This window comes from Neomonachus schauinslandi, chromosome 6, assembly GCF_002201575.2.
Source record: "Neomonachus schauinslandi chromosome 6, ASM220157v2, whole genome shotgun sequence".
NCBI classification, from domain to species: domain Eukaryota; kingdom Metazoa; phylum Chordata; class Mammalia; order Carnivora; family Phocidae; genus Neomonachus; species Neomonachus schauinslandi.
In genome coordinates, this window is record NC_058408.1 from 97,839,535 (window position 1) to 97,852,217 (window position 12,683).

General features: G+C 37.7%; 1 protein-coding gene across 3 annotated transcripts in view; it reads left to right on the top strand.

Moving 5' to 3' along the window:
- Positions 1–12,472, top strand: part of CCAR1 (cell division cycle and apoptosis regulator 1) — a 62,091-nt gene extending 49,619 nt beyond the window's left edge. For all 3 annotated transcript variants that reach the window (XM_021700205.1, XM_044916047.1, XM_044916046.1), the window contains 7 exons: positions 139–250; positions 7,627–7,709; positions 8,035–8,181; positions 9,608–9,728; positions 9,812–9,997; positions 10,742–10,947; positions 11,609–12,472. In XM_021700205.1, coding sequence (XP_021555880.1) covers positions 139–250; positions 7,627–7,709; positions 8,035–8,181; positions 9,608–9,728; positions 9,812–9,997; positions 10,742–10,947; positions 11,609–11,668 — 915 coding nt within the window. In that variant the 3' untranslated portion in view covers positions 11,669–12,472. The remainder of the gene's footprint in view (positions 1–138; positions 251–7,626; positions 7,710–8,034; positions 8,182–9,607; positions 9,729–9,811; positions 9,998–10,741; positions 10,948–11,608) is intronic.
- Positions 12,473–12,683: the final 211 nt, after the last annotated feature.

Genomic DNA, 12,683 nt, shown 5'->3' on the forward strand with positions numbered 1-12,683 from the left:
TTAAAGTGTATTGTTAAGAAAATTTTATAATTTGATTCTATTTCAAGTAAATAATGAATTTAATGTTTTTTTGTTTCAGTCATTTAACATTTGGTCAGATATCTTGCTTAATATAACTAACTGCATTTTAAATTACAGAAAGAAGATAAAAGAAAAGAGGATTCTAAAGATGATGATGAAACTGAAGAAGATAATAATCAAGATGAATATGATCCAATGGAAGCAGAAGAAGCTGAGGATGAAGAAGATGGTATGATTCAAATGTACTTATTTCGCATTAGGATGAGAAATGCATTTTTTTTTTTAAAGATTTTATTTATTTATTTGACAGACAACAGCGAGAGAGGGAACACAAGCAGGGGGAGTGGGAGAGGGAGAAGCAGGCTTCCCACTGAGCAGGGAGCCCGATGCAGGGCTCCATCCCAGGACCCTGGGATCATGACCTGAGCTGAAGGCAGATGCTTAACGACTGAGCCACCCAGGCGCCCTGAAAAATACATTTTTTGTTTGATCACTTTGTATAATAGCAGTCTATAATTAAAAATTTTTTTTTTTCAGAATAGAAATGGTAAAATATTCTTTAGTAAAAATCTATATTATTTTATTAATAGTTGAGAGGATTTTTTTTTAAGGTAGAACTTAGCGTTTTATTTAGATCTTCATTAAACTGTTGGAATTGAGAACCATACATATTTAATAAACCTCCAAAAATAGATCCTGAAAGGCACTTTCTGCTTAAGGCAAGCGGTCGTAGGACGAGCATGTAAACAAGCTGGCTTCTCTGTACCCACACCCGCTACGTCAGCCTGCTCCATGGCCCCTGCATCACCTCTGCCCTCCCTTCTGTTAACACCAGCCAAACCCCCCTATGTCTAACCCAAGGGTTTTTTGTAGGACAACTTGGATTACCTGGGAATGCTGGAAACATGTTGTTAAAGGAATCATGGTGTTGAGAGGAAAAAAAATTTTTTTAAGCTGCATTCTGAGGTGATGGCTTCTCTGTACTTACGCCATACTGCAGAATACAATAAATAAGCAATTAGAAGATGTTCAAATATGAAGGGATTTTGTCCTCCCCATCCAAAGTCCTGCTCTCTAAAGGAAGCTGGTTTCTCTGTAGCTACACCAGCTGTTCAGAAAGCTCATTGGACCTGGTTTTGAAAGTAAAACCATTAAAAACCCTGGGAGGAATTACTTTGCAGTGTGGAGTACTCGGTCTTTCTTTCTTTTTTTTTTTTTTTGTTATGTTTTTAGAGAGACAAAGAGGCAGAGGGAGAAGCAGGCTCCCAAGGAGCAGGGAGCCCATTGCGGGACTCGATCCCAGGACCCTGAGATCATGACCTGAGCCGAAGGCAGACGCTTAACCATCTGAGCCACCCAGGCACCCTCGGTCTCTCTTATAAAGAACAAAAAAGTCAATCTGGTACCAAAGTGTGCAACCTACAGACGCTTAGGTTCTGCCCTCTGACATCTGTGTATGATAGATGAGAGGATTTTTTAAAGACGTGCTTTTTTTTTAAAGTAACCCCTACTCCCAACATGCGGATCAAACTCATGACCCTGAGATCAATAGTTGCATGCTCTACTAACTGAACCAGCCAGGCACCCCAAGACATGTTTATTTTTGATTATCATATGTTCTCTATGTAATTAATACTTACTCAACTTGAGGAATGTATTTCCCTGAACATGTTAATTTAACTATGTCATAAAGGTATAACAGTCCCTGTTGTTCCATAGTTTTCTAAGGAAGAACATACTGTGTATAGTCTTTTGCATGTTTGATAGTCTCCATAATTAAAAAAAAAATACTAAAATTAGTTTGCTAAAGAAGAATGTATTTGGAACACTACATCAAAAACTAATGAAGTACTACTGTATGGTGATGTAACATAATTAATAAAAAAAAAGAAGACTATATTCTAGGGGCGCCTGGCTGGCTCAGTTGGTGGAGTGTGCAACTTTTTTTTTTTAAGATTTTATTTATTTATTGGACAGAGAGAGGGAACACAAGCACGGGGAGTGTGAGAGGAAGAAGCAAGCTGCCCCAGAGTGTGCAACTCTTGATCTTGGGTCCTGAATTTGAGCCCTACATTGGATGTAGAGATTAAACTTAAAAAAAAAAAAAAAAAAAACTTAAAAAAAAAATAAATAAAGGCTGGGGCGCCTGGGTGGCTCAGTCAGTTGAGTGTCTGCCTTTGGCTCAGGTCATGATCCCAGAGTCCTGGGATCAAGCCCCAGGTAGGGCTCCCTGCTCAGCGGGGAGTTTGCTTCTCCCTCTTCCACCCCACGCCCCTGGCTCGTGCTCTCTCTCAAATAAAATCTTTACCAAAAAAATTAAAAATAAAGACTAATGATAATAAACACCTGTTTATCACCCAAGTTAATAAAAGACACTTACCAATGGGAATGATATTCAAAATACTTAAGGATGCCTGGCTGGCTCAGTTGGTAGAGCATGCAGCTCTTGATTCAGGGTCAAGAGTTCAAACCCCACGTTGGGCACAGAGGTCACTTAAAAACAACGACAACAATAAATGTCCCGACGAGTTATAGATGTAGGCCATAAAGTATCTCTGAAGTACCACTGAGTACTTGTCAATCTCCATAAAGATTTGAGACTTTAAAAATCTTTTTAGGGCGCCTGGGTGGCTTAGTCAGTTAAGCTTCTCCCTTTGGCTCAGGTCATGATCCTAGGGTCCTGGGATGGAGTCCCACATCGGGCTCCCTGATCAGCCTTTACCCCACTAGTTTGATGGCAGTTTCATCCTTCAGGTTGCTCACGCTAACATCTAGGAATCATCTTTTTTTTTAAATATTTTATTTATTTATTTGAGAGAGAGAGAATGAGAGACAGAGAGCATGAGAGGGAGAGGAGGGTCAGAGGGAGAAGCAGACTCCCTGCCGAGCAGGGAGCCCGATACGGGACTCAATCCCAGGACTCCAGGATCATGACCTGAGCCGAAGGCAGTCGCTTAACCAACTGAGCCACCCAGGCGCCCTAGGAATCATCTTAAACATTTATTTTTGCCATACTCCCATTTCCAATCTATCTGGAAGTCATATTGTCTCTGTTTTAAAAACATATCCAGAAACAGACCATATTTCACCAGCTCCACTAATCTAACCTTAATCCAAGCCATGTTGTCTCCTGCCTAGTTTATTTTAAAAACCTCCTATCTAGGGGTGCCTGGGTGGCTCAGTCAGTTGAGCATCTGCCTTCGGCTCGGGTAATGATCCCAGGGTCTTGGGATCAAGCCCCTCATCAGGTTCCCTGCTCATCAGGGAATCTGCTTTTCCCTCTTAACTCTGCCCCCGTCTTGTGCTCCATGTCTCTCTCTCTCTCAAATAAAATCTTTTAAAAAATAAAAGAATTTAAAAAAAATAAAAACCTTCTATCTGGTTTCCTTGCTTACTCCCTTCTCCTCTAAAGTCTCTTCTCAACACGATTGCCAGAACAGCCTTTGTAAAATTTAAGTCATTTCATTTATTTGTTTGATTTCTTTCATTTGTTTTCAGATTCTTTCAGTGGCTCACCATTTCACTCTGTAAAAAGCTAGTGTTTACAGTGATCTCTAAGACTCCACGAAATCAAGCCTCTAATTTCATTTCTTACCTCTCTCTTCTACTTGCTCTTTGCACCCAAGGCATCCTGACTTTCTTGAACCCGTTATGTATGCCCCTGTATTCGGACCTTTGCATTGACAGTTCCTTCTGCATGCAAACTACCGGAGGTCCACCTTCCTGATTCTTTCACATTTGCAGTCTTTGTTCAACTGTCACTTTCTCAATGAAGCCTCCTCTGCACCCACCCCTATTTAAAATTGCAGTCTTCCCCACCAGTACACATTCTTGATCCCTCCTTATTTTACTTTACTTACAGAACTTATAACCTATTCTGCTATACTGTTCACTTATTTTACTTATTGTCTGTCTTCCCACTTGTATACATATAAGCTCTTAATAAGGAAAAGAGGGGTTTGGGGGGCACCTAGCTGGCTCAGTCAGTAGAGCATACGACTCTTGATCTTGGGGTTGTAAGTTTGAGCCCCACGTTGGGTGTAGAAATTACTTCAAAATCTTAAAAATTTCTTTTAAATAAAATCTTAGAAAAAGAGGGGTTTTTGTCTCCTCTTTGCTGATAATATATATATTGCAAGTTCCTGGAGCAGTCTAAATATCCAAATGTCATAAACTGCAAAGCCAAACAGGGTGATAGGATTATAGTTCTTTTTTGGTTTTCCTGGTATTTTCAGTTGCTGCTTGCTTATGTTATCATAGTTTTTTCTCCCCCATACTTTATAGTTCATTATCCTGTCAAGTTACTTGAAGACCACTCTTTTTCCAGTAGAAAAGTAGAATAGTGATTTTTTTTAAAAAATGAAAATACAATGCCATTTAATGTCTAAAGTGGTGTTGAATTTTCTTAGTAATCGGGAGCATATAACAAGTCTATACCAGTCAATTTGATGAAGTTTTTTTTTTAAAAAATTTTATTTATTTGACAGAGACACAGCGAGAGAGGGAACACAAGCAGGGGGAGTGGGAAAGGGAGAAGCAGGCTTCCTGCTGAGCAGGGAGCCTTGATGGGGGGCTTGATCCCAGGGCCCTGGATCATGACCTGAGCTGAAGGCAGATGCTTAACGACTGAGCAACCCAGGCGCCCCCCCCCCTTTTTTTAGATTTATATATTAAAAAAAAAAAAAGATTTTATGTATTGAGAGGGGCAGGGGGAGAGAGAGTCTTAAGCAGGCTCCTGTAAGTGCGGACACTGAGAACAGGGCTTGATCCCACGACCCTTAGATCACTACCTGAGCTGAAACCAAGAGTCAGATGCTCAACTGACTGCAACACCCAGGCCCCCTTTGACGAAAAGATTTTAATAAAAGGTAACGTCAGTTTAACAATAAACAAGGGTAAGGAGAAGAGTTCTTTTATCACTCTTGCAGTCAGTTTAAGTTGTTGCACTTTTTCTGGACATAAATTTGGCAATGTCAGTCAACTGTTATACTTTAAATCAGCACAGGTGCTCATTCCATAATTGTCTATAAAACAAAAAAGTCAGAATTGGTCTTAATGTTTTGTTTTGTTTTTAAGATTTATTTATTGGGGTGCCTGGGTGGCTCCGTCGTTAAGCGTCTGCCTTCGGCTCAGGCCATGACCCCAGGGTTCTGGGATTGAGCCCCATGTTGGGCTCCCTGCTCAGGAAGCCTGCTTCTCCCTTTCCCACTCCCCGTGCTTGTGTTCCCTCTCTGTCAAATAAATAAATAAAATCTTAAAAAAAAAGATTTATTTGTTTTAGAGAGAGAGTTGGTGGGGTGAGGGCAAAGAGGGGGAGAGAAGCAGACTCCCCACAGAGTGGGGAGCATGGCTCTGTCCCCCAACCCTGAGATCACGACTGAGCCAAAATCAAGAGTTGGACACTTAACCGACTGAGCCACCCAGGCATCCCTGTATTAATGTTTAATAATAGACAATTATTTAAATATACTTTGCTATAGACATGGAGTTAAATTCTGTGCAGCCTTTGAAGAAACTGTTGGAAGATTAATGACATTGAAAAAGATGATAAAGTAGTTTTTTGTTTTTTTTTTTAAGATTTTGTTTATTTGACAGAGAGAGAGATAGCGAGAGCAGGAACACAAGCAGAGGGGGAGTGGGAGAGGGAGAAGCAGGCTTCCCGCCAAGCAGGGAGCCCGACGTGGGACTCGATCCCAGGACCCTGGGATCATGACCTGAGCCGAAGGCAGACGCCTAACAACTGAGCCACCCAGGCGCCCCTGTTTGTTTTTTTTTTTTAAGATTTATTTATTTGACAGACACAGCGAGAGAGGGAACACAAGCGGGGGGAATGGGAGAGGGAAAAGCAGGTTTCCCGCAGAGCAGGGAGCCCGATGTGGGGCTCGATCCCAGGACCCTGGGATCATGACCTGAGCCAAAGACAAACACTTAACGACTGAGCCACCCAGGCCCCCCATAAAGTAGTATTTTATAGATAGCATGTTCCTTTAAATGTGTTTCATATGGGTAGTAGTATATGTGGGGGGAAAATAAAGGGACACGATTGCTGCTACAATCAGTATATTTTTGTGTGATGGGATTTATTTATTCGTAAAAAATCTATGTTCCAAGGGAGACAAAGTTTTGAAATTAATAGCTTTCAAGTTAAATACTCAAATAAGGTGGATCATGTCTATAAAATGTTAATAAAGGGAAGAAATTTACCCTTGTGTAGTATATGGTATACTCTTGATAGAAATTATTCGTAATTACACTTCTACTCAGAAGCTGTTGTTTTCTCTGTTTTATAGTTGAGGAAACTGAGGCTCTTAGCAATGAATGAATTTATCCACAATAATAAACCTTTAATGTCCTATAGCATATATGAGAGAAATCGGTTCCAAGGACACATTTTTTTAAGTTTATTTACATGCCAGTACATACTACAAAACTCACTACTTTTAAATGTGCACTTTAATCATTCTTAATAACTTTATGGATTTGTTAAACCATCACCACAATCCAGCTTTAGACCATTTGCCTATTTCCCTTTTACAAAAATGGCTTTGTTGAGACATAATTCACATATTGTATATCTCATCCATTTAGAAGTGTACAGTTCAGGGGACCTTGCTGGCTCAGTCAGAAGATCATGCAACTGTTGATCTTTGTGTGTAGTAGGTTTGAGTCCCATGTTGGGTATAGAGATTACTTAAAATCCAAAATGAATGAATGAAATGAAATCTTAAAAAAAAAAAAATGGTTTATCCAAGTCCCATCTCTAAACATGGAATAGAATGTTAGCGTAAATAAATCTGAATATTAACACTGTTAATTAGGTTTTCTTAATTATCTTAAGAACATCTCAGTTCCTCACATACTGTTTTATTTTGCAGTAATCTATCTGCAGTTAGTTTTACTGCATTGACTAGTTTTCTTTTTAGGTTTTAGAAAACATGCCTTGCTCTGTTTTGTTTAAATTTGTGTTATAATTTCCAATTTTATATATAAAACTTACTCATTTTTTGAACTATGTCCTTCACATTTTTATGGAATTAAATTATTTGATTTAAAGTCAAATTTTTTCCTTCTTTTAGTGCCTCCATACATTTCTTCCTTTTCTTATTCTTCATAATTCTTCATTTTCTGGGGCACCTGAGTGGTTCAGTCAGTTACACAACCAACTCTTGATTTCAGCTCAGGTCATGGTCTCAGAGGGTTGTGAGATGGAACCCCACGTCGGGCTCTGCACTGCGTGGGGAGTCTGCTTGAGATTCTCCCTTTCCCTCTCCCTCTGCGCCTCCTCCTACCTTCCCTCTCTCTCTCTCCCTCTTCTCTAAGAAAAAAAAATAATAATAAATATATATATATTTTTAAGATTTTATTTTTAAGTAATCTCTACACCCAGCGTGGGGCTCAGAATTACAACCCCAAGATCAGGAGTCACATATTCTACTGACTGAGCCAGCCAGGCACCCCAGTCCAATCCATTTTTATTCATACGGTATTTCTTTTCATTGTGTCTTTTGAAAACTTATCAGTAACAGAAAACTATTTTTGATCTCTACAGTAGTAGAAAATATCTGTATTAATGAGTATTTTGCTGCTGTTGTATTGATTTTATAGATCGGGATGAGGAAGAAATAAACAAACGAGAAGACAAAAGAGATATCAACAGGTACTGCAAGGAGAGGCCCTCTAAAGATAAGGTATTGAATATTCTTTATAACATAATAAGTTCCATTTCTCACATAATCCAGACTTATTAAGCATAACACTGTCATGAAGTTTATTGGTCCTTATATATCTACATATTACTGCTCAGAGCAAAATTCAGCCAATTGTTAAATTTGTAATTATCTCAGATAACCAGTATGTCTTATTCTTTTCTCCCGTACACATAAACAAGATTAGCTCATTTTAACTTGTAACATGAGCAAAGGTCTTTTCATATTTTTAACTCTTATATGGACATAGTCTCAATTTCTCACTTTATAGGGGTAAAGATTATGTACTATTCTGCATTTTCTTTAGGAAAAAGAAAAGACTCAGATGATCACAATTAACAGGGATCTGTTAATGGCATTTGTTTATTTTGATCAAAGCCATTGTGGTTATCTTCTTGAAAAGGATTTGGAAGAAATACTTTATACTCTTGGACTACATCTTTCTCGGGCTCAGGTAATCTGTCTTATGAATATTTAAAATGAAAAGCCATTTTAAGTAATTACCTTTTTAATCTCTGAGTTTTTAAAATATGAAAGTAATACAGGCTAATAGAGATAGTCAAGAGATATTGAAATGCGTAAAATAAAAGTTAAACGTCCCCTTAAAAGATTTTATTTATTTATTTGACAGAAAGAGAGTACAAGCAGGGGGGTAGCAGGGAGGGGGAGAGAGAGAAGCAGAAGCAGGCTCCCTGCTGAGCAGGGAGACCAATGCAGGATTCGATCCCAGGACCCTGGGATCATGACCTAAGCTGAAGACAGACGCGTAACTGACTGAGGCATCCAGGTGCTCCTACACCTTTTTTTTTTTCTCCTTAAGATTGATTTATTTATTTGAGAGAGAGAGAATGAACATGCACACTCGGGGTGGGGAGGGGCAGAGGGAGAGTGAGTCTTTTAAGCAGACTCCACACTGAGCATGGAGTCCCACATGGGGCTAGATCTCTGGACCCTGATTTATAACCTGAGCCGAAATCAAAGATTGGACACTTAACCAATTGTGCCATACAGGTGCCCCCCCCCCCCAGCTTTTTAAGTAGGTCCCAAGCCCACTGTGGGGCTTGAACTCACAACCCTGAGATTTAGAGTCACATGCTCTACCAACTGAGTCAGCCAGTACATATACCTTAGTGTATGCTTTAGTGTTTCTATCAGTGTTACATGTTTTTTATTAACAAAAATCTTTTCAAATGATAATTCGAATTTTAGGTTTATAGAGAAGACAGTTAAAAAATGCACAAGTTGGGGCGCTTGGGTGGCTCAGTCAGTTAAGCATCTGCCTTCAGCTCAGGTCATGATCCCAGGGTGCTGGGATTGAGCCCCGTGTCAGGCTCCTCTGCTCAGCGGGAAGTCTGCTTCTCCTCCCTCTGCCTCTTCTCCCTGCTTATACTTTCTCTCTGTCAAAGAAATAAATGAAAAAAAAAATTTTTTTTTTTAAGATTTTACTTACTTATTTGACAGAGAGAGCCATAGCGAGAGAGGGAACACAAGCAGGGGGAGTGGGAGAGGGAGAAGCAGGCTTCCCGCGGAGCAGGGAGCCTATTGTGGGGTTCAATCCCAGGACCCTGGGATCATGACCTTAGCCGAAGGCAGACGCTTAATGACTGAGCCACCCAGGCACCCCAATAAATGAAAAATCTTTAAAAAAAAAACAAACACAGGTGGTGTCTTAATCAGTTAAAGCGTCCAGCTCTTGATTTCGGCTCAGGTCAAAATCTTTTTAAAAACAAAAACAAAACTAAAAAACACAAGTGTTTGAGCGGAAGAGGATACCTGAGAACACAGATGCCATTGATGTTTATCATATGTGAAAATTAGAACACAGTTAAGGATAATCAAAAATGTATTCTCATGTTTTTGTTCACTTGCTTGTATGACAGGTAAAGAAGCTTCTTAATAAAGTAGTACTCCGTGAGTCTTGCTTTTACCGGAAATTAACAGACACCTCAAAAGATGAAGAAAACCATGAAGAGTCCGAAGCACTGCAGGAAGATATGCTAGGTTTGAATATATTATTTTGAGATTATGTCATTTTATAATTATTAAAGAAAAAAGTAAATAAAATATGATCTTTTATTTTATAGGGAACCGGTTGTTACTTCCAACACCAACAGTAAAACAAGAATCAAAGGATGTGGAAGAAAATGTTGGTCTTATTGTGTACAATGGTGCAATGGTAGATGTAGGAAGCCTCTTGCAAAAATTGGAAAAGAGTGAAAAAGTAAGAGCTGAAGTAGAACAGAAGCTGCAGTTGCTAGAAGAAAAAACGGGTAAGGAACAGCATTGGGTATTTCAGTACTTTTGAAACCCTGCTGGAATATACATGTGTACACACATATATACATAGCTAGGTACACGTGCATATCCATACTTTGTATTTTAGTCTAGGCACATTATGCAACTCACTTTTGACCATTAAAAGCTATAAAATTGCTTAGCATTATAAGAATTTGTCTTAGATTTTCATATGCATTCTTAGATTCCTTTGTTGTTCTTCTGCACTTTTTTAATCCTCCCCTAGTTCTACTTAGTTTTTCTCAGTTTTTGCTACTTTCTCTAATCCCATACAATCATCTAAAAGTGGAACCTGGGTTTAGAAGTAATACTTAGGTAAAACTTAATTTAAATGAAGTGAGTATATTGCATCATGCTTTATAACTGACATTTGTGGACATTTTAAGGAATTATAACTGCTTTTTATTTTCCTTAATATTTCCTTAAATTTTTTTAAAAAATTTACTTATTTTTAAGAGAGAGAGAGAACATGCAAGCGGGGGAAGGGGCAGGGGTAGAGGGAGAGAATCCTTAAGCAGACTCTTGCTGATCACAGAGCCTGATGCAGGGCTCAGTCTCAGGACCCTGAGATCATGACCTGAGCCAAAATCAAGAGGCGGCCGCTTAACCTGCTGACCACCCAGGCACCCTTTCCTTACATATTTTTAACCTCATAATTAAGTTGGAGATTTTAAAGGGTAAGATGGTGAATTCTGAATTTTTTTTTTTTTTTTTAACAGATGAAGATGAAAAAACCATATTAAATTTGGAGAATTCCAACAAAAGCCTCTCAGGTGAACTCAGAGAAGTTAAAAAGGACTTTAATCAGTTACAAGAAAACTTAAAGATTTCAGAAAACATGAATTTGCAGTTTGAAAGCCAACTCAACAAGACAATCAGAAACTTATCTACAGTAATGGATGAAATCCACACTGTACTAAAGAAGGTTAGCAGTTTTATACTTCCATATTTTCAGTTTGTTTCAGCTTTTAACCCTGGAAATTTTAATGTCATTTATGTCCTTGTACAATGGTGCAGTGGTAGATGGAGGACAAATTTTAATGTCGTAATCTCTTAGTGGGTTTTCTCAGAGCAAATATTGGGTATTCTTTCCTTCGTCAGATTAATCAAAAGCAATTTCCAAAAGATTGTATTATGCTAGAACTTAGTTGGAATGTCAACATGGTTTATGTATGTAGACTTCTTGAAACTTCTGGAAAACTTAAAAGTTTTCTTTGTATTTCTTTCAGAACTAGAGAGTGAATTGAATTTGAACTTGAGGAAAATAAAACCATTTACTTCTTTTTAAAGCCATTTATTGTTGGGCAGAGTTGAGAAACTCTTTGGCACTATCAAAATCAATGTATTAGTATTTTTTGTCACTAAAAAATCTGTAACTCAATGCCATTATAAACTAACTAGAATAATTGAGATGTCTTCCACATCCTCATTGAGGGGTTTCTTCTGTAAGTTGCCCCCAGTGTCAATTTTTTATAGATGGCAAAATGGGCCATCTCGAGTGTCTGTTTACTAATGTTTATTAATTTTAAAGTTAAATTGAAGAGAATCTAATTAAATATACTTTTTCCTTGTCTGTTATGTTACAGGATAATGTCAAGAATGAAGATAAAGATCAGAAATCCAAGGAGAATGGTGCAGGTGTATGATAAAATACATGTAGTGATGAGGAATGGTGTTAAATAATGTAATATATAAAATCATGATACAAGAATGTTTGAAAGTGATGCATGTTTGATTTTAGTAGTATAAATATCTGTTAGTTCAAATGATGTATAAAGTTTTATGAATGTGAAGAGTCTGCTTTTGAAAATTGCTTGTAATTCCTGGCATTCAAATTATTAAACACTCCTTGAGTGAAATAATTTTGCATTGCAAAATGTTTTAGGATGAACTTTGTTATAGTTTTAACCCCAATAAAGTTCATCAGTTTAATTGATAGTAGTATTTAATTACAAAATGTCTTTTATTAAAATACTTAGAAAAGTGCAGTTTTATTTATAGAATTATCATTATTAGGTTTTTATAAATTTTTTAGTCTTTTAAAATTTCAGTATAAATCATAAAATAGCATGTTGCTTAATTTTTTGCAAGTTTTTTGAATCAGACTTTTTTACTTGTCTTAAAAAAAATCCCCTCTTATCAGTCTCTAAACTATTCATTAAAAATTCAATTCATCCAAAAGACAGTACATCAAAAACTAAGAAAGTAATAGACAATTACCATTGTTACTATATATGCTAGAATTTACAAAAAACAAATAGTACTGATGTTAATGTTACTGCTTTCAATTAATTGTTCTACTTTCCCAAAATAGCACCTATATTTTAATTTTGAGGTGTTTTTTTTTTAAATGCAGTATATGTCAAATGTACAGTTTAGCACCAAGCCAGTAGATGTCAGTATGATGTCTTAAGTTAAGCCTTCTTCAATTAAAAATAATTTTTTTATTAGTCTGTGTACTTCCTTCAGAATTTTAGTGGGTTCATAAGAGTTGATTAATTGTTGAATGAAAAGGGTAGCAAATGTGATATACTCTAAAGCAGTGTTCTCAACAGGGGGTGAACTTGCCCCAGAGGACATTTAGCAATGTCTGGAGACACTTCTACTTGTCACAGCTGGGTGAGTGAATGCTACTGGCATCTAGTTGTTAGAGGCCAAGGA